Raw genomic sequence first — 22845 nt, forward strand, 5'->3', positions numbered from 1 at the left:
GCCTTTTTTGTCCCTAACCTAACCCACCCAAAACCAACACTTAGTTATTAGAGATCAGATCAGCTGCTGCTGCTGGACATTTGCTGTTCCAGTGTGAAGCTGCACAGGCCGAGGAGAACCTGAGGAGAACCTGAACAGAACCTGAGGAGAACCTGAGCAGAATATGAGGAGAACCTGAAGAAAAGCTGAGGAGAACCTGAGCACAACATGAGGAGAACCCCAAGAGAAGCTGAGGAGAACCCGAGGAGAACCTGAGCAGAACATGAAGAGAACCCGAGGAGAAGCTGAGGAGAACCTGAGGAGAAGCTGAGGAGAACCTGAGCAGAACATGAGGAGAACCCGAGGAGAACCTGAGCAGAACCTGAAGAGAACCTGAGGAGAAGCTGAGGAGAACCTGAGCAGAACCTGAGGAGAAGCTGAGGAGAACCTGAGCAGAACATGAGGAGAAGCTGAGGAACATGAGAGAGAGATGCTGCACACACTCCCCTCATCATTATGAACCTCCCTGCTTTGCTTTATAGGCCTTCAGCAAGAACAACACATGCACTGCCACAGTTTCCACTGGGAGCAGCACACATACACTCACACACTCACACACACACACACACACACACACACACACACATGCACTCTCACTCATACACACACACACTCACACACACACACACACACACACACACACACACGCACACACACACGCACGCACGCACACACACACACACACACACACACACACACACACACACACACACACACACACACACTGCAGCTGAGCAGCTACAGGAATATTACAGGAATATTACGGGATATTACAGGAATATTACAGGAATATTACAGGGATATTACAGGAATATAACAAGAATATTACAGGAATATTACCGGAATATTTCAGGCAACAGTGTGAACAGCTCAGAGTGAATGTGAACCAACATGAACATCAGCTGAGAGCATCATCACACTGTGTGAATATAATCTTTGTAGTAACAGCAGCCAATCAGAACAAAGCTGCAGACTTGAAACAGGTCACATTTTTTCCTATTTTTTTCCACCTTAATTTAACTTTTTAAATGTGACATCAAATATATTTGATTTAACAGTTATATTTGTTTTTTCAAGCTCATAACGGCAATGAACCTCAGAGGTCGGCTGGAGTGACATGTCACAGCCATGACTCTCAGTATTCAGTTATGACATCATCACTGACATCAGCCAGACTGCAGGAGTTTTTCACACCTGGACTGTCCTTTCTTACGACTAGAAGCACCCTCTAGAGTACTCCAAGGAAACTTAAACCTTACCTGAACCATGGGTGCAAACAACTCCAAAAGTCCCGATCCACAGGAGATCGGGAACAAGGCCAGCAACCGCACACCTGGACTTACAAAGATGGACCAAACATCTTGTCCCCAAAGCGTCAATTTATTTGGAAGCCGGACTGAAGAGCTGTGGAGGGAAACATGCTCCGGCATTTCTGATCCAGAAGTGAAGAAACAGCTGAGCACAGACCTGAAACGGTTTGTTCAAAAGGCGACTGCTGAGGCTCTCTTCCCCGCCATCAAGAAGTTTGCTAGATCATGGGGCCAAATGACCCCAACTAGCACCTCCCCGCTGCCCTGCACCTCACAGGCGCCAGGGGAAGACCTCAGCCAGCTGACCGCAGAGCCTCTCAAGGAGCTCTTTGGCATCACAGAGGAGAAGGTCCAGAGGGGTTTGGAAAGCTCCTTCCACCATGTTCTCTGTGATGTAGTTGGCGTGGACAGAGCCGGCAGGATATCTGGACAGTTCACAGAGGTCATCGTTGAGCATGTTGTGACACAGGTGAACATGTTGTTGACAGTCTTGCAGAACTATCCGGACATCCTACGCCCTGAGTTAGCCTTGCAAATGCAGGAGGGAGTTGCCAGGACCATGCAAACCTTCCTGCAAGCAAAACTAGAGGCTCTCAGGACACAGAAACGCTCGACTCTGTGTTGTCACACCAATCCCTCACAGGATACAAACACTGCCAAAGCCGTTTCCACCATGGCAGAGGAGCTGCCTCAGAAGTCTCCAGGTGAGGCACTTTCATCTCAATGCAGTTCCTTTAGCCACTTGACGCCTCAAGTGCATGGTAGAAATTCGGCGACGTCTCTCGTACCCGTAGAGATCATCGAGGAACAGATGCCTCAGCTATCCCACGCTGACAACCACAGCATGAAGGACACCGTTTGCTCTACTGTCAATCATGTAAAGCCGGCCGTGGCAGAGAACAACTCTGCTCTGCCCATGGACAACAAACATGGTGACAACCCAGAGCTGGACGGTCAGTCTCTAATGATTGCTTGCTGCAGGACCTGCAATAATCTCCTGGAAGAGGTTTTGCAGTCCATTAAAAACTGGGTGGCGAGGTCAAAGAAGAAGGACACAGCTGCCAGGAGGGCGCTCGCATCTTCTCTCGACTTGTTGGTGTCAGTCTTTAACAAGCCTGAAACACCCGAGAAAGAAAGGCCGTCCTCAACAGAATCTGAATGCTCAGACATCTGGGAGAGGCTGGAGGATTTCTACCGTGTGGCTAGGACTCCTCAGTCCTGTGTCATGTCTGAGCTGGATTTCTGTCCAATCAGAGCCTACTACACTGATATGGACGAGTGCCACACTGTGGAGTGGTCCTCTGTGCAGTCTGTTCAGCAAACAATGTCCAAAATAGCTGACACCATTATGGAGGAGGTGGGCAGCAAAGACCCTGTCCAGAACATCCCGGCCGCTGAGGCGTCCTCACCACAGACACTGCAGATGCTGCTGTCCAGTGGAGCTATTCGCTGTTCTTCAGCGATGCTCACTGACAGAATCTGCTCTGTGATTGAGGGCGAGAACCTGCAGACTCAGGAAATGTTCCTGATGGCCAGTCAAACAATTTCCGAGTCTGTGTTCCTGAAGACAGTGGAACTGGAAGTCCCAGGCACATCCAGGGATGACCCCGGCGACCTCAGGCAGATGTTTGCAGACGAGCTTTTAAAACGGCTTCTTAATCTTCCTCTGAGCCTGTGCCAGAGCCCGGCTCATCACCTGACCGACACTTCAGATGACGCCTCTGAGACGCCCTCCCAGACCCTCAGCCAGATCGCCACGGCCGAGGCTCCCACAGAATCTCCAGCCGAAGGCAAGGAAGATGCCAAGCAGGCTTGCAAGACCAAGAGCTGCTTCAGGTGGATCCGCGAAGTCTTCTCAAAAAACAAGAACAAGAAGAAGGAGAAGGAGAAGGAGGTTCCTGCTGAGAACCCAGGTGCTCCCGAGGACCAGGCCTCTACCGCCAGAACCAAAATGTTCTCCTACATGGTGAGAACATTCATCCGAGGTCTGTGCTCCTGAGTGGCGGTTCGGCCTATTTTGCCCTAAAAGCAGAACTCCCTCCTATCCAGGGTCTTCAACAACAAGATAGACCCTGACGGCTGTTAACACACACACACACACACACACACACACACACACTGCAAAACCCTCTTCCCCAATCCATCAGATACCTCAACTCCCAGTAACCTCTCCCCAACACACACACACACACACACACACACACACAATGTGTTGATAATAAACAGTCGTACTCCTAAGTTTGACTGACGTTGTGCAGTATACTCATGTTTCTTTTAAAGAATGTTTATATATTTATTATTTGTTGTTTACTGTCAGTTTTTAAAGTATTTTCCTTTACAGCCATCAGCAGGATGGAACAACACTTCATTCTGCTGTGCTCTCGTCCTGTGTGCAGTCTGAACCACAATCAAGTTCATCTTGGATCTGTAATCTTGTTACACCATCTTCACCTCCGTATGTCACGTGGTTCGATTCCTATGGGTAGCATTTCCTGTTAGCTTAGCATAAAGACTTGAAGTCTATGGGAGTCATTAGCCTAGCTCTGTCTAGTATAAAAGAATTAAAGCTGTCAAAGCTTTAAAAGTTGAAAGGCTCTGACAGCTCAGCAAATTCAATCAGTTCCTTTCCAAAACCATGGGAGACTCATACCTACTCTACTATATACTGATGTCTATTGTTATTTTTTGTTTACTTTTGTCAGTTCTTATTATGTGCTTGCCTTGAAAAGGAAACACATCTTATTTTCTATTACAGCCGTGGAAGTGAAAAGAGCTGAAGAAATATATATATATAAAAAAAACAACAACTATATATATATATATATATATATATATATATACGCCCATATACATTGAGAGGTACAAGTCCCCCCCCAATGTTCAGGCACTCCAAAAAATGTGTGTGTGTGTGTGTGTGTGTGTGTGTGTGTGTGTTAATACAACTCTTAGTAACATTTCATTTCAAAATCCTCATCAGTGAACTCTCAGAACAGAACACAAACTTATGAGGACAATGTTTGTGAGTTCTTGGAGAAAAAAGGCTTGAATTGCTCAAAACGAATTTATCATAAAACATTTTGATCAGATATTGTGTCTATTAAATCAGTCTGCTTCATGATGTCATATACCTCCTGCATAATGAGACCGTAACTTCAAACTTCTTCCAGTAATTTGCATCTGAAATGTATAACACACACTTCAAAACATAAGTACAACAAAAATAAACCACGCCCTCCTTCATGCGACTTCCGCCCTGTAAATCCACCCGGGTCACGTGACCTGTGAGCAGGGAGGCACGCGGCGGCAGATTTCAATTGTTTGTATCAACAAATTAAACGAGAGACAAACTGAGATCTTTTGTCAATCGGTTGGTGCACACAGGTACCCTTTGGTTGTTTCACCAGAAGCCAGCCCATGACTGGGGAGGGTGAAGGGAAATGGAAGGGTGGAGGGGAGTGGAAAGTGGTGGAAAGCAGAAGGAAAAAGAGAGGGCATAAAGCAACTTAAGAGACTGAAGTATCAGCTGATAGTGACATAGACATGCAGGCAAAGAGCAGAAAGGTTGACATCGGTAACGACGAGGAGGGATTTAAAGTGATGTTTAAGATCAAAGATGCAGGAGCTGGATTTGGAGCTGTAAACCCCCTAAAACTAACCAGTGTGATAAAACGGGAGCTTGGGGAGGTCCGTCATGCTAAAACGTTAGCAAATGGGATGTTGCTTGTGATTTGTAAATCTGCTGAGCAGCAAGCTAAAGCAAGTAAAATGAACATCGTCGGTGGGAAGAATGTGGAGAGCTTTATACCCGGAGTCAGAGGTGTAAAAGGAGTGATTTATAATGTGGCAAAAGACATCTCAGAAGAAGAACTTAAGGCCAATTTAAAGGGAGGAAAAGTGATAAAAGCAAATCGCATGGGGAAAAGTATCAGGGAAGGACGAGGAAGCTCCCCTGTGTTGCTGACGTTTCAGGGGAAAGAATTACCAGAGAAGGTTATGCTGGGTTATCTGTGCTTCACAGTTAAAGTGTATGAAAGACCACCACTAAGATGTTTCAAATGTCAGCGTTTTGGTCATGTAGCAGCAGTGTGCAGGGGAAAACGCAGATGTGGGAAGTGTGGGGAGGATCACGACATTAAAGAGTGTAAAGGTCCTGTCAAGTGTTGTAACTGTGGTGGAAGTCACATGGTGGGATATCGGGGATGCCCGCATCGTGAAAGGGCTGAATTGGTACAGAAAGTTAGGGATGAGAACAATATTTCTTATGCAGAGGCTCTGAAGAGAATTGAGGGAACAAATCATTGCAGCCAGGCAGCAAGGCCTCTGACACAGCAAGCGCCCCCGGTGGCAGAGCCAGAAGATTCTATAGTGATCAAAAAGAGTGCATTCCTTGCGTTCTTCTCTGAGGCAGTGTGGCGCATTAAAGAGGTGGCAAAAAATAGGTCAGATGTTGCAAGGGAAGTAGTATCAGCGGCAAGCAAATTTCTTGATGTTGGTGACATTTCTCCTGAAACCCTTTATAAGTACATTCACTCAGGACTGACTGGAAGTCAGAAATCAACCAGGAGTCAGGACAGAGATATATCAGATGAGGAGTGCATATTCTCAGATGGAAATGAAATGGATAATTAAATACTGGTTTATGTTTTATATCCTGCAATGGAATGCCAGGAGTCTGGTAGCTAATGGGCAGGAGTTGAAACACTTTGTTGATACGTTTAAAGATAAACCGGATTTAGTTTGTGTACAGGAGACCTGGCTGAAGCCATGTTTAGATTTTGTAATTCCTGGATATGAAAGTGTAAGAGCAGATAGAGCAAACAGACCGGGGGGTGGGTGTGCCACATTCATAAAGAAAGGCATACAGTTCAGTAAAGTAGAGACTAATACAGAGATTGAATGTGTAGTTGTAAAAATATGGTCAACCCAAGGGAGAATCAGTGTAATTAATTTCTATAACCCTGGAGCACAATTGGAAAGTGGACTACTTGAAAATCTAATGGGTACAGTAGAGAAACCTGTAATCTGGGTGGGTGATTTCAATGCACATAGTGTGGTCTGGGGGAGTGACAAACAAGATAAAAATGGTGCTGTATTGGAGGATTTTATAGATAATCAAGGATTAGTAGTCCTAAATGATGGGAGACCGACATGGTTTCAGGTAAGTCGGGGAGCAAAATCATGTATAGATCTAACCTTAGCATCAGCTGAGCTTGCCTTAGTAGGAGAATGGGAAGTAATGGATAGGAACACAATGGGAAGCGATCATGCTCCAATTATTAGCAGGTTTGGTAAGGAGTTAATAAAGGAACAAAAGAATAGGCCAGAGAGGTTTAGCTACTCTAGAGCTAGGTGGGAGGATTTCAGAGGAAGGACTCAGGAGGAGGTTGGGAATGTGTGTGATATTAACATAGATAGTTGGAATAGATCTTTATGCAAAATGTTGACAAAGGTGGCTGATGAGTGTATCCCAAGAACAAAAGGCCCAAAAGAGCGTCAGGTAGTACCATGGTGGAATGATTCTTGTAATTGTGCCATTCGTGCCCGAAAAATAAAGCCTATAGGAAATTTAAAAAAAGCCCTACTGAAAGAAATGCAATAGAGTATAAGAGGCTCAGAGCTAGAGCTAGAAGGGTCATAAAAGATACAAAAAAAGAGAGCTGGCAGAAATTCTGTAAAACTCTAGGACCGCATACAGAAATAAGGAAATTATGGACAGTTGTACATAAAATGGCAGGAGTGTACAGGGTGTCAGCAGTGCCAGTCCTGCTGAAGGAAGGGAAGGAAGCAGTTGATAATAATACCAAGGCAGATATGCTAGTTAAGACATTTCAAGTGATACACAGCTCAGAAAACTTAAGTGCTATGAGCAAAATTAAAAAAGAGAAACTCAGAAATGAAAGCTTCAAGCTAGAGCACAATCATGATAATGCAAATGTGATAAACAATTTTTTCTCAATGCAAGAATTAAAGCTAGCTATTCAGAGAGGTAAGGACACAACTCCTGGGAGGGATGGACTGGGGTATCAGATTTTTAGTCACCTGAAGTTCTTGCATTAATCAGTACAATATGGCAAAATGGCACGTTGCCAATGGAATGGAAACACTCAATTATTGTTCCCATTCGGAAACCTGATAAACCAGCTAATGACCCTACATCATATTGTCCAATTGCATTGACAGCAGTGTTGAGTAAAATTATGGAACGTATGGTTACAGATAGACTAGTATACATTCTTGAGAAGTGGGGATATTTTGTTCCTTATCAGAGTGGTTTTAGGGCAGGCCGATCCACCATGGATTCAATCTTGATGTTAGATTTAGAAATCAGGAAGGCTCTAGCAAATAAAGAAGTTGTAGTGGGGGTGTTTTTGGATATAGAGAAGGCGTACGACATGCTGTGGAAGGAGGGATTAGGTTTAAAGCTGTACGACGCTGGAATCAGAGGAAGAATGCTAAACTGGATAAATAATTTTCTGAGGGAGCGCACCATCCAAGTAAGGGTAGGTGGGGCTTTATCATCTGTAGAAGCTGTAACTAACGGAACCCCACAGGGAAGTGTGATCAGCCCAGTCTTGTTTAATATCATGATCAATAATATTTTTTGTGGAGTGGGCCATGGATTTGGTGTGTCGCTGTTCGCAGATGACGGGGCCATATGGAAGAGAGGACGAAATCTGGATTATATCTATAGAGAACTGCAGCAAGCGCTAGAGCGAGTGGAGGCTTGGGCAGAGGAATGGGGTTTTAAAATCTCAGCTACAAAATCCAAGTATGTTGTTTTTGGATATAAAAGGAAAATGTCAAAACTGGACCTCAAACTGTATAAAAGCCCTATTGAAAGGGTTAAAACATTTAAATTCCTTGGTGTTTGGTTTGAGGAAAGAATGACATGGAAGGAGCATGTAAAGAAAACAGTTGCCAAATGTGAAAAGATTATCAATGTTTTGAGATGCCTGGTGGGAACTGACTGGGGAGGAAGTAGAGAAACCCTAATGACAATATACAGAGCAGTTATAAGATCCAGCATAGATTATGGTTGTTTGGTATACGGGGCAGCAGCTCCTTCTGTGTTCAAGCAGTTGGATGTAATACAGGCCAAGGCACTACGGATATGCGGAGGAGCTTTTAGAACTACCCCCATTCAAGCTCTTCTGGTGGAAATGGGGGAAACCCCATTAGAGTTGAGAAGGCGCAAACTGGCACTGAACTTCTGGGCTAAATTACAGAGCTGGGGGTCCCTCAATCCTGCCACAAGAATCTTGGGAGAGCATTGGGAATTGCAAGGGAATAGTGTAAAAGGGAAGAAAGGGAATCTAATGCACTCCTTGAGAGGAAAAGCAGTGGAGCTAGGAATACCAAATTTACCCTTTGGCCCTGTGGTATTTAGGCCACCTGTCCCACCGTGGCTCCTACCAGAGCCAGACGTAGACCTCTTGATTTTAGATAAAATAAAGAGTAAGAATGCAGGCAACCCAGTGGCTCTAACAAGCAAACATCTGAAGGATAAATGGGCAGGGTATATGCAGATCTACACTGATGGCTCCAGAAATCAGATCCACGGAAGGGCAGCAATAGGAGTGAGCATTCCACATTTACAATTACAATATGGAAAGCGGGTATCAGATTGGGTTTCAGTTTTCACTACAGAGCTTGTGGCAATATTATGGGCACTTGGGTGGGTGGAGGAAATCAGACCAGAGCATGCAGTTATATGTTCAGACTCAGCAGCAGCACTAATGGCAATGAAGGGGGAAAGTGGGGCCAGGCCTGACTTAATAACTGAAATAAAGATTATTCTTAACAAAATAGAAAAATTAGGTTGCACAGTTGGGTTTGTCTGGGTACCAGCCCATGTTGGAGTTCAGGGTAATGAGGAGGCCGACAAGGCAGCAAGAAGAGCACTCAGTAGAAAGAAAGTAGCAATACAAGTACAATATGGAAGAACTGAGTATAAGAGCTTAATCCAACAAGAAATAGCAAGAACTTGGCAGAAAGAGTGGGAACAGGGGAGCAAAGGCAGATTTTATTTTGCAATACAACCAAATATCAAAATTACACAGAGTTTAAAAATGGGGAGGAGGGACACTGTGGTGATCACAAGATTGAGGCTGGGGCATTGTGCACTAAATCATGGGCTGGCAATGGTAGGTAAACATCCCGATGGAAAATGCTCCTGTGGAGAGGAAGAGAGTGTAAATCATGCTCTTACAGTATGCACCAAATATAACAAGGAGAGAATTATTATGCAAGCAGACCTGACTGCATCTGGAATCAAGGACACTTCAACTGCGTCACTTCTCAGCTGGGATCATTACGAAACGGCTAAAGCTGTTTTAAAATTTCTTCACATGACTGGAATGTATAAAAGCATTTGAGACGCTGTTTAACCAGCATTAACGACCAGTAGAGGGCAGCAATACGCCTTTGACGCGTCTAGTCTGCCGGAAATCAAAAGAAGAAGAAGAAGAAGAAGACCTGTGAGCAGTGGGGGTGGACTGACGCTCCGCCGGAAAACATAGTACAAACCTTTACTGTCAGAGCTGCCTTCCTGAAACTCTGAGGTAGGTCTGTGCCTCTCTAACACCTCGTTTAGTCTGAATGGCGTTTGACTTTGCGGTAAAAGCACGAATGACGGTGAAAACAGTTCCAGTATTTTGACACGCTGGTGTGAACGACGTCGTGTGCCTCAGGTGATGCGGACAGGTGTGGTGACAGGTGCCTGTGACAGAGTCAGGTATCTAGATAGCTATTCTAGATCAGCTGTACTAGCCTACACATAAAAGGACACTTAACAATAGACATACATGTTTTCAGTTAATATAGTAGGCTAATACTTATTTTGCTGTCTCACGAGTCCTAGCAAATGCCAAAAACCTCATGATATACTGTATAACGTGAGGAACACATTGGAAACCAGTGTTGAGTATGCTTTTATATTTTGTTCTCTATGTAGATACATATATTTGTACTTTTTACCCAATAAATCAACCAGTCAACCTAAAATGTAAGTCTTTAATAAGTCTTTTATTCATCAGGCTCATTGCCTTTTCTCTACCCTGTGTGCACATGCAGTTGTGCCACAAAATGGGGTATAATACTGCAGCCCGGAGAGTTTGACATAATGTTGCAAAGAGGATCACTTTACCTGGACTTTTTATACACATGAGCCAGAGTTTAGCTGCAGGGTTAGAGAAACCCTTAGTCCCTGCACCGTTTTATTGTCCTGTGTTAGAACAACCATGGACACAATAGACTACAATACTGAATTATGTTTTATTGATAACTACTTGATCAGTATTGGGAAGGTTACTTCTGAAATGTAATAGATTACTAGTTACTCTGTTAAAAATGGAATAAGTAATGTAATTATTTTGTCAAAGTAATGTAATTTATTGCATTTGATTATTTTCATTAGTTTTGTAGCAAATGTTTTAAAGTGGGCATTAGCCTAAAAAGTGAGAAGTCCTAAAAATATAAATTTAAACCAGGCAGCACTCAAATTTGTCCAAACAGCTTTGTTGTCTGGAAATCTGAAAGTAAGACATTCATGCACGGCGAAAAGATGCAAGGCGACAGAATGAATGTTGCATACAAGCATCCAGCATGTAAGCTTTCAACCAAAGTGACTATATTCAGATGTAACCCCTTTGCAATCACCAACATTTTGATCACTAACTGTAATTGAATTGCTTTTATTTCTTAGTATCTGTAATTGATTACAATCACATTCATTTTGAAATTAATTCCATGTAACTAGTTACTCCCCTACACTGTGTATGATGTTTTGGTTTGGTGCCTTGGATACTCAGTATTGTCTTCCTTGGGGATGGGTGCATCATGGCATGCAGGTCTCCCAGAATACATCTGTTTTGCCTCACAAGGTTCATCAGAAAACCTGATGAAGTAGTGATATGCAAGCTGGCATTCACTCCAGTATTTTTACTGGCATTGTAAAAAAAAAAAAAAAAATGTAGGTGAAAGAAGATGGCAAGTTTTGATTTATTTAGATGTATCATTTTGTTTTCTTGCATTTTGTCAGCCTTTCAAACAACTAGCTACATAAAACAGTATACACTTAATTAGAATTATTTTTCACCTCCCAATAAACAATTTTTTTTTTTCTTTTTCATGAATCATACCTTGGGTTATCTGTATCTGTGGTTAATGGTCATTGTGTTTTCTAGGTGTTGGTAAAACCTTTCCCTGCATGATGAAAGTGAGGAGGGTTGAAAGGACAGTTTTGAGCGTGGAACAGGCCGAAGGAGCTGGTGCTCGTGTCCGCAGGAGCATTGGTAGAAAGGAGGTAAGTTTCAGATTGTGATGATGTACTTGGCTATTTTACAGCACTAGTTATCCACACAGCGCCCTCTTCAGGTGGCAATCAACCCTTTACTATGCATCGGATATACTGAAGCACAAAAGTCAAGTACAGCAGATCAACAAATTGTCCTTCAGTTTTCATCACAGAGTTGCACATAACAATAGTCTGTGTTTTACATTTTATTTTTTCAGCTGAGAAATCTGGATCCATTCCTGATGTTGGATGAATTTAGGGTGAGCAAGCCATGGGGCTTTCCAGATCACCCACACAGAGGGTTTGAAACAGTAAGCATCTTTTAAACTATAATCATAAATATTTTAAAGTGGCCCAAGCTATTTAAAGAGGGAAAAAACAGATAAATATTGTCATCGCCTTGAGTAGGAGCCAACCACCAGTAAATTTACAAATCCTCAAGGAGGAAAAATAGAGAAACAGATGAGGTTTTTGAATTAAAAAAAAAAAAAAATTCTGCGCCTTCATGTGAAACATTTGACTGTTTCTCCAGTCAACTGCAGCCACAAGGAAAAACATTCTCAGCCCAGGTTTTCCACAGTGATGAGAAGATTTACAATGAATGGATACCCAAGCCCCATCCCAGTGTAGGGTGGTGGATTTCTTACTTTGATCACTAGATGGCGACAACGGGTCAGTGAACAGCCATGTTGATTCAACAGGTTTTTACACCTTAGACCCAAAGAGTAAAAGGCTTTGAGAGGCTCTTGGTTTCAGTCCGCATGCCGAAGGTTGAAAACATCATAACCCCCGCTCAAAATTCCCCCTGTTTTGAAAGAGAGGAACTGTCCCAGCACTCAGCAGAGAAATTCACCAGCTGCTTTTGATGTGTGTTTGTAGAATCATGCCTGGTTTTGTGGTATTTTATTTTTCTGTGTATTTCAAATTAGTGTATTCTGTCTCCACCCAAAGGAAATGTTCCTTGACCATAGTTCCTGACATTCGGACATGATGTTATCCAAATGTTTTAAAACCAAGCAAACATGATCATGTTACTGTGGTCTTACTCTTCACTGGCCTCTTGTAGATACTCAGATTCATCATTAAGTCCTATTTCTTGCAGGATGCAGGTCTGCAGTGCCCACTCCTCTCCTCAGAGTCTTTTCTCATTGTGATCTCCCTTTGATCCGAGCCTCCTGATAATGTCAGGAAAGCAGATGTGGAAGCCTGTTCATGTAGAAGAGCTTACAGTCTACCTTCATTTCCATCAGATCAGCCATCTATCTCTCTTCCTTCCTTGTTGTCCATCATTTTTTTGCCGTTCTCCAAACTTTCTTGGTTTTTCTGGAGCTGCTTGCAATCACTCTGTTTCATGCCTTAGTGTTTGTGATGTGCCCATTTATTCTTGTTTTCATCTCCCGCCTTCCTTTATAAGAGATAAAAATAAGAGACTACACTCCTTCTCAAAATTAGTATTTTTTAATCATTTTTAAAAATTGATTTATCAAAATCAATGGGGCTAGGCGATATGGACAAAATCAAATACCACAGGATTTTTAACTTAATACTTCAGTATTCAGCATGTGTTGATATTATTGGGAGGACTATGGGTGACATTTACTGAATGATATTTTTGATAAACAGTCATTAATAATGTGGACATGATGACCAAGCAGCTAGAGGCAGATAACAGAACAGCTAGAGAATTCAAATAAGTTAAAAAATTTGCACCCCTTTACTGTAATGCAGCCTTTAAAACCAGGAAAAGACAATACATAGTCTCAAGTCACAGTATTGATTAAATATTGATATATCACACAGCCCTAAAGAGCAGATCAATTAATTTTAGGTGATGACAAATTAGCTGCAAGCCTGTATTTAAAGAGTCTTTACAAAATAAGTTAATTCATTCATACCCATTCAAATTTGATATTGTATATCATATTCACCACAAGCCTGTGATGTATTTCTAAAACTAATGGCGAAGCTATGTTTGCAAATTTTTATGTGTCCCTACTACTTAAACCAAGTTATTCAGCATGAAGGAAGACTGGACGTAATTTCTTCCAAAATTCTGTTTGGATTGGCAGATGCAACTTAAATCTCCATTTGAACCCCTGTTTTGGGTGAATATAGGCCTAGGCTGTCTGCTGCACTCCCAGCATGCCTTTCAGCAGGTGTGTTTGTTCACAGTCACGTGACCTTTGAAATCACACAGCTGTGGAGGCAGATCACAGGCGACTTCACTGCAGGGGCCAGTGCTTACCTCCCTCAAACAGATGTTCACCGCTGAACCCTGACTGCTCCGCGCAGCACCGCTCTTCCTGTCCAGCCTCGCCACTGGGGAGGTGGAAGCGAGCGCACGTGTTTCAGTCTCAAAGAAACACTCGTTTTGTCTCAGAGAAGCACTTGTTTTGCAGCTCATTCTCTGACTGAAGGATGACAGTACCTTTTGGTGCAAAAATTTGCTGATTACCTTTTTTTTAAAAAACATAATGTGAGTTGAACTTTATACCAACATCGCCTTTTTGTATGTGTTTTAAAATATAACACATCTTCTGGCCATCTACACAGAAAAAAAAAAAAAACTTTTGAACTGTGCACAATTTGGAGCATTTCTGTTGTATTGTACATAATACATTTTTCTGTGTGGCTTTTCTCCACCAGGTAACATACGTTTTAGAGGGAATATCAGCCCACGAAGACTTTTGTGGCCATTCAGGACAGCTGGAACCTGGGGATCTGCAAGTACTGTTTGATTAATTAAATCTGTCCTCTTTAAATGAAGACAGTTTCACTGTCATTTCTGAGCTGAGCAAGGAATAAAAGTTCTAGCAGAATCACTCACTTCATCTGGAGGCATTCAGTCCACTGGCTCTTCAGATATATAAATTATTCATAGTTTTTTCATTAACTGTGCATGGAATCCACTGAAACCATTCAACAAGGACTTGGGTGATACTCAGATACACACATTTGCACACATTATATCTAAATTGTACTATTGGACAGCCACACTAATTGGATATCATGCCCTGTGGCTTGTTTCCTGGGTTTTGGAAGTTGTAAAGTTACATTCAGACACACACAGCCTGCTGACTCAGCTAAAAAATGCAGCAGAGATTCAGTCAACTCAGCCAAGTCCCCCCACCCCCCCCTCCTTAGGGGCTGGACTTCAAGGGGGAGCTACAGATGCTGAAGCTTACAACAAGGCATCAGATGTGTGAACGCCTGCCTGTCCCCTTACTGAAGGGCTGCATTAACATGATATACATGACATGTAGATATGATATATTATGCATGTGATTCTGAACTGTCTGCGTTATGTGTAAAAATCATTTTTGGTGGCAGTGGGGCATCATAGCTTGCGTTACCAGCCTTATGTTCCACATTATAGGGATTTTCGAGTAGAAACTGATATTTGAGCTCAAGCTTGTGACCTTGACCTCCAGTCACTAAAGTAATGCTACCATCGTATTCCTTGTGCACAGAAACCATAATGTAGAGGTATTGCACATGTCTCTGTGACTTCAAAATTAAAAATTAAGCTGAATAAGCTTAATTACAGGGTATTAATGAGGTCAAATTGACTGTTCAGTATCAGGATTTGGGAAGGGTCTAATAAGGGACATCTCTGCCAAACAGGTGACTTCTATACAATATGCACGCTCCATTCATCCATCCAAGTTTCCCCTTGGGGATCAATACAGTATATCTGATTCAGATTTGTTTACCCCTGATTTTGTGATGCAAAAATGATCCCCTTTGATCATGGCATATAACTCACATAATTTGAACAAGTACGCTAGTTCTCGTTTTGGAGGGTTTTATTAATCCATCACTCCTTAAGAACTATTAATTTGGCCATCTTCAGCAGGGCTTCAATGAAAAAAAAAAAACCTGAAATGCAAGATGAACACTCACAGATGAATCATCATAGGGAAGCTGCGTTAAAGAAGACAGTGGAAATTTCCAGTCGCTGTAAGAGAGGGAGAAGTCATTAAGCTCAGCTTCATTTCATCCTGTTATGAATCACTACCTGAGATCAGTTCCACATGCCTGTTACAGCGCTCAGCCCTCAGCTATATCAATGAGTGTTGACATGTTGTGTTTGTGTGTACATAAGTGTATGTGTAGCCGAGTTTGTGTGTATCTGTATAGTTGAGTGTCTTTTAGCATTTGTGCCTGTCTCTGTTTGAAATGGTCTCTCATGGTCCTCCAGTGGATGACCGCAGGACGGGGAGTGGTTCACGCTGAGATGCCCGTGTCAGAGGGGCCGGTGACGGGCTTACAGCTGTGGGTGAACCTACCGAGGCGGGACAAAATGGTGGAGCCTGCTTACCAGGAGCTGAGAGGCAGAGAGATTCCCAAACCGAACCAAGGAGGAGTTACGGTCTCTGTGATATCTGGAGAGGCCTTAGGGGCAAAGGTGTGTTTATGTGTGTCACTTTGTGTACATGCATGTTTGTGTCTGTGTTTCCATGTGTGGGTGTGTGTTTATGACATCACCAAAATTTGCTGTGAAACAAACAGATGCATTTTCAGTTTTGAAATGTGCAATTTATGGTATACATACAGTATACCGTAAACTAAATAAGTAAGCCGTAATCCCCTGAATCTGTTTATAAGTTGTTTGGAGGTAATAAGCTGACATCATCATTTATTTGGGTTGAGTTTACATGTTGGCACAAAAGGTGAAAGCACACGATACCCATCTCTCTGATGTGGCCCCGTGTTTATGACAAATTAAAGTGTGATGTTTTGCATGCAACATCATTGAATCAAAACCAACAGAGAGTTTCGGCAGGATGAAGAAAATATGCTGTTTACCGCCGCAGAGAGAACGAGAGAACAACAATCACATAAATGTGGGTTAGTGTTTGCATGTGCGTGCATGCGTGTGGGATTGTGTGTGAACCAGACTAGGTGACTGTAAGTGTTAAGGAGTGTCTGTCTGAAGGGTGGAAACAGGAAATGAGGAGCAGATTGCCTTAGCCTGTGAGGGATTGCCTTGTACCGTTATAGTGGTGACATGTCTGTGGCTCTGTGCGTGTGTGTGTACTTGTTCTGTTATTCTTGTGTGGACTAGTGCCATTTTTGAGGTGAGGAGTCTTTAAGGAAGTGAGGACTGATTGTGATTTTGAAAATGGGCCATGTGAGAGAGGGAATGACGGTAACTCATGCATGTATTTATGTGGTTCAAGGTTAGTTAAGAAACATGATGAGGTTCTTGTAAGTATAGTAATACATAACAGAGTGTGTTTGTGTGTGTGTGTGTGTGTGTACACTGCATAGGGTTACTGCAGGGCAGGAGACACAAGGAGTTGCAGTCCCTCATTAAATCAGTGGGTTTAACATAGGTCATTGCACTCCTGTAGCCTGCTCTCGTCGTTCCCTGATGCACCAAACAGTCAAACACTCATTCCACTCCATGACAACAGTTGCTTAGCATGCAATATGAATAGTTTCTCACACTGTACTGACACTGACATTTCCTCCTTACATGGTGCAATTTAAGAGATGGGTTTCTTTAAGGCCATTCGCACCAACTGGCATGGAGCAAGCTCGGCAGCAGCTGGTAACGTTTATATCAGCCATAAATGTAGAACGGAAGCCAGCTATATCGTTATGCAAAGTGCATTCATTCAATCACACTGGATCTGGTAACTTGCTCTCAGTGACCAGAACATCTCTCTGCAGAAAGTACAAACCATGAAACTTCCATTAACGTATCAGCACACTGGATTTCCAAAGATATCTGTGATGTTTAATAGATTGTCAAACCACATGGCATTCCTTGAGCAGCGAAGACAGTACAGTTTTTTTGAGTTTCTGATAATACACAGCCTGTATGCACAGAACAAGAGTTATACAGCGGGGCTTAAGTTGTGGTCAAATGAGCAGAAAAGTTTTTTTTTTAATTTATATATTTTATTTACAATTATGTAGAGTTTGGAACTGAGTCAACAAGGTATGAGCAGTGTGAGGAACAGCAAGATGAAACTGCAGTATGCATGTTAAGACTGTTTTGTGGTTTTGTGCCTAGTCCAAGGTCTACACAAGGACACCGACCTTATACCTGGACTTCAGACTGCAGACAGGGGCCATGCATATCCAGCCAGTCCCCCCAGGTAGGAGAAGCCTCAGCAAGTCCAAACACACCACAGCCTGTCAGCATCAGCATCTCTGAAAGAGTTACGTTTCTGAGTCAGTAACTAGTACAGCAGAGATCCGCTTATTAAATTACCTGGAACAACTTTCAGGAACAACTGCTCACATAAAAGCAATCTAGTGATGTATCCAGGTTATTTTTACTACAAGAAACACGAACGAAGCATAAATGCTTTATGGTTATGCCTACTGTATCATTGTAATCTCATTCATTACAGCTAGTGTTGGTGCCAGAGAATTTTGGTTATGCGTTATAAGTTTGTGTTCAGCAAATTTGTGGCAGCCAATATGGTTATAGACAAACAATAATACCATTGTTTGTTATTTAACATTCTGTTGCATGTTATTTAGAAATCCTTTTTTTTGTTTGTTTGTTTGTTTTTTGACATTTTAATGATAGCCATTTAAAATAAACAAAGCACTTTGACAGACCCAGTGCAATTTGAATTGCCACAATCTTTACTGTCCCGTTGAATTGTGTGATTGCAGCAGAGACTCATGTCAGTCTGACTTGTATGAAAGCAGCTCATGAGTATAACAGCTTAACTTATGAAAGCATTTACCAGTGGATTTCCATGGAGAAATAATCGTTGTCCTTTGGCGGCCGTGTTGAATTCCTTTGGAGTAGTTAAAGCTGGAATACGTGACTTTTTTCCAGCAATAAATAGTTATTTTATTCATCCTGATTGTGTAGTCAGCTTATGCAATACCAATTGACAGTGTTATTATGGCCAGGGATATTCTGTCTAGACCATTGTTAAAATTTTTGACTGGGTAGGATGAATGTTGACTGGGCGGCCGTGTAGCATTAGCTAGTTAGCATACTAGCTGACAAGATCTCAGATTTAATATTGTATATGCTAATGCTAGCATTGCACACTATGCTGTTGCCTGTTACCTGGAGTGAGGACGCTGTTTGCACTGGGAACTGTTTACTGATGGCAGATGGCGCTTGAGCGACACTAGCTCAGAGTCCTACGCAGGTCCATTTTACAAACCCATGTCGGACTCAAACACTCAAAACCACACCTGGACTGCAGCCAATTCGTCTCAGGGATAGTCAGATTCTGTCGTTTGTGAGCGATACATTTGGAATGAGCTGCAGTCGCTGGAAACGCGGACAGAACAGAAAACTGTTGCCACTGATTCATTTTGAAAGAGCAGCGGCCAACACTCGGCAGACCAGTGGTGTGACTTCATCACTCAATCTTTGACTCGCTCACTCACTGATGGACATTTGTGTTTATAGGGATGGCCCTGCTGTTGCGCTTCAGCCAGAAATCATAGGCAATAACATGGGATGTTGTGCACTGGAATTTATTGTTATTGTTTTTTTGTTTCTTATTTTGATTTCACCTGCAACCTGCTCTCATAAAATTAATTTTTACCTATGCCCACTACACCCTGCAGTAAATTCTTGTTAGTCAAGTTTATGTTAATATTGCCCTAATTTTCTGAAGTAGTTCACTGTTTTGTGGCACACCACAAATATGTCATCATTTCTGTCTCTGAACATCTGACCTCAGAGGAATTATCACAATACTTCACTGTTACCACAAAATATTGACTTTCTAAAACTCTGTATATGCATGTGCAATAACAAAAAAGTAGTGTTTATATTTTGGTCGTACAAATAAGAGCTAAAGCTTCCTCTCTTCCTCTCTTGAGCTTGTTAAGTTTGAGAGACAGAGAGAGAGAGACGGAGACAGAGAGAGAGACAGAGCAAGATAAGACAGCTTCTCAAGTGCCTTTGGATTCTGTCGCTGTAGCTTTTGTATTCAGCTGCTCCGGCTAATAATGTAACGCAAACTCTCTGACCTTACGGACTCTGTTGCATAAGCCAGTGTACTGACTGTGGAGAACAGTGGTGAACTTGATGAAACACTGGACAGATTGCTGTAACTGTGTGTTTTTTTTTTTTTTTTTTTAGTTTAATGAGAAAATAAAACACTTCCCACTTAAGAGCTTAACATCATTTGACAAATAAAGCCACTCATTTTTGTGTGTGTTCACCTCTCCAACTGGTGTCAAACTGTTATGTGGGTAATATCACACATTTTCCAGTTCGGTAACATTTAACAATGCAGACATGCTTGATAACAGGGAGAAATCTTTATCAAATATGAATTAAAAACAGTGTATACATTTTTATATTTGACAGGATGGACTGCATTCATCTACACACTATCTGGATCTGTTCATGTCGGTGAGTTTTGCCTGGTTGTAATAGTTTGCACAGGTAGTCCGCTATTTGTATATGCATGTTTTATATTGCCAAGAACATCACAAGCAGTAGCATTAAACAGAGGAACAAATGAATCTCGCTCTTAGGTTTTTTAATTTGTGATTTACTAACTGAAAAAGGCAATAGCGAGATTCATTTGTTGTGTCTATTGTTTTTTTATTTGCAATATTTTTCCATGCTATGTATTTGACCGCTCAGTCACTTCCCTGCCCACTCTCATCCTCCGTATTTGACTTCCATATCAAAGTGAGAAGAATGTGTGTGATCTTAGTCCAAAAGCAACTGGTCTTGTAAATTCAGCCAAAAGGTCTGATGGGCTCCAGTTTGAAGCTTGATGGATTCTTACTGTCAGTAAAGACTTACATGACCTCTGTGCTTGCTAATATGAAAATGTCAGAACTCTCACAAAACTAAATTTATTGGGCTACTGTATATATGATATCATTTATTTTGACTGAACATCAATCAGCTGACCCAGAATTCGTAACAGAGCACATCAGTGTTTTTATTCATCATTATGTTGGGAAATACAATAATAATGTCGTGCTTATTTGACAACACAGCAGTGGACAGAGAGTTCCCCTTGCATGACAAGAAATGTTTTTGGATTGTAACCTCATTTTCAAATGAGCTTTGCTGGTTGGTTAAAACCTGTTGCTTTTAGTCAGAATGCTGTTTTTTATATACTTTCATAAAAATACGTTGATTTGATTACACTTAATCGTTATGTTGCAGGATTTCACAATTGCTGTCAGATGTTTTAAAGACAAAAGAATAAAAACGGCAACTAAGATTAAAGAAGTTGTTCAAATCAAGAAGTCTCCAACTCTAAATGTATTTGGTACAAATCAGGACCAGCTGGCTTTGATGAATGCATCCACCACAACTGGACGTGTCTGACTTTCTCGGCATTTAGTATGCGAGACAGTAAGAAATACAGCGAGCAAAAACACTAAAACAGGTCAAAACTGGTGAAACACGATAGCGCCCAATTCTGTACTCTTAATTTCTGTTGGTCCCAGTGTTTTCACCATCTTCTGCTACAGATACTTTTCAGTGTCTGCCTGGTCATAAAAATGAATGGTACTCTCAGATGATTTGTCAATTAAAGATGTTATTAGCGATGCACGATATTGGATTTTTTGCTGAAAGCGGATAAGCTGATATTTTCCAATTCTTTTGGCCAGTTGTAGATGCCAATAACAATAAATGCACATATTTTTTTTTTTTCCACCTAATTGTGGAGAACATCAAGTCTCTCCTGTAGCGGAAATTAATATATTATTATGCCTACTCTTATTGTGATGGTATTGTTCATACTTTTCAAAATGAATGTAATCACTGGACAAAATAAGAAATGTACTCATCTAAGGTTATGCAAAATATACCATATTGATTTTTTTAGGGATGCACAATGTCGGACTTTTGCTGATATCCAATATGCTGATATTCGTTTTAAACCCCTTTATCAGCCGATACCAATACCAATACTTATTATTGCTAAAGATGTAAATCTGTAATCTGTAAGCTGGTTTTACGCCAGTTAACATCTAAGTCATTCTGATGGGGGTGATCTAATATTGGGGTGAATTGCACAGGACTTAAGAAATATGTCAGTGATAATGAATATTTGAAAGTTTGGGTCTAGACCAGGCAGACTAAAAGTAAAAATGAAGCATGGTCAAATGGAAGTTCAAATCGAAAAACGGGCTGAGGCATTACTCACAGTCCCAAAATGTTAAATACAGAGGGTGCGGTCTAAGGATTTCATGTTGTCTTCCATTGCTGCACAAGGCCCAGATCAGGAGCAGCAGAGAATAGAGCCACATCACACCGTGGTGTTTGGAGATGGAGACTGTGTCAAAGTTGAGAACAAGGTGAGAGACTTACAGGAAATCCCAAAGGTTTGTCTTTATCCACTGTGTCTACTGACTAGCTTCAGGCTTCATAGACAGACAGATATGATAAATACTGCTGTCTGTTTTCTGCTCAGGGCTCTGAGGTTTCTCATTTTGTGCTGATTGCTGGAGAGCCCATCAAAGAGCCGGTGGTGCAACAGGGTACGTCTTTAGTGTCTTACCCTCCACACAGACAACAAATGATCAGACAAATCAAATGATCTGTGTATTTTTAAAGGTCACAGACACAACTTAAACCATGCTCGTCATGTCGTTCATGCTTCACTGTATTGCGTCTGTTTTCCAGGTCCCTTTGTAATGACTACAGAGGAGGAGATCAGACAGGCTATTAGAGATTACCAGACCGGAAGCAATGGCTTTGAGCGGGCCATAAACTGGAGGTCCAAGATCCGAGACTTGACTTCCTGATGAAAATGTTGCCACACTTGTTTCCTGCTGTAAAGACATATTTTCCAGATATTTATTCTGTGGCCAGGTTGTGAGGATGTGCATCCATTTGCCAGGAAGAGTACATGCTTATAGTACCTTCACACTTTCCAACATTAGTCATAACTTCCTACACTGTGTCACAGACAGTACTGCTCACAGACTGTACTGTGACGTCATGTTGGTAAATAGCAAATTAATTGCTCTCCACTCCTCTTGTTTAGTTTGAACTTTATTGAGTTTTCCCACAGTTTGCTACCATGCCGTTACTGTAGCACAGCTAAAATACTGAACTACTGAAAAAAAAAATAGTTTGAGCAGTTTGGTAAAATGTATCATTTTTGTGAAGCTGTTTTTAAGTGCATCAGTGTTTTGGGAGATGTTTTGATGTGTGAAATGATTTTGTACTATAAAATTTGTTAAAGAACCATGAACCAGTTTAGTCCTGTTTAATCATGGTGA

General features: G+C 41.8%; 1 protein-coding gene across 6 annotated transcripts; it reads left to right on the plus strand.

The window, feature by feature from the left end:
* The first annotated feature begins 9764 nt into the window (after nt 1-9764).
* pir (pirin) lies at nt 9765-22817 on the plus strand. 6 transcript variants are annotated; one of them, XM_030046969.1, is made up of 10 exons: nt 9765-9910; nt 11534-11652; nt 11862-11954; nt 14290-14370; nt 15845-16051; nt 17669-17753; nt 19955-19999; nt 21833-21915; nt 22032-22098; nt 22244-22817. In XM_030046969.1, exons 2-10 carry the CDS (start codon nt 11557-11559, stop codon nt 22363-22365), a joined length of 879 nt encoding a protein of 292 aa, XP_029902829.1. In that variant the 5' UTR covers nt 9765-9910; nt 11534-11556; the 3' UTR covers nt 22366-22817. The 6 variants fall into 6 exon arrangements, with proteins under 6 accessions (XP_029902829.1, XP_029902845.1, XP_029902821.1 ...); XM_030046985.1 differs by lacking the exon at nt 9765-9910 and adding an exon at nt 9911-10039; XM_030046961.1 differs by lacking the exon at nt 9765-9910 and adding an exon at nt 9966-10052.
* The last annotated feature ends 28 nt before the right edge of the window (nt 22818-22845 follow it).

Source organism: Myripristis murdjan, chromosome 3 (assembly GCF_902150065.1).
Source record: "Myripristis murdjan chromosome 3, fMyrMur1.1, whole genome shotgun sequence".
NCBI lineage: Eukaryota > Metazoa > Chordata > Actinopteri > Holocentriformes > Holocentridae > Myripristis > Myripristis murdjan.

What these genes read in the sequence shown, in the direction of transcription:
- pir (XM_030046953.1), top strand. Translation starts at nt 10,043, where the DNA reads ATGCGGACAGGTGTGGTGACAG. An exon ending in GGAGCATTGGTAGAAAGGAG is followed by an intron (nt 11,653 to 11,861) that starts GTAAGTTTCAGA and finishes TTATTTTTTCAG; the next exon opens with CTGAGAAATCTGGATCCATT. An exon ending in TATCCAGCCAGTCCCCCCAG is followed by an intron (nt 17,754 to 19,954) that starts GTAGGAGAAGCC and finishes TATATTTGACAG; the next exon opens with GATGGACTGCATTCATCTAC.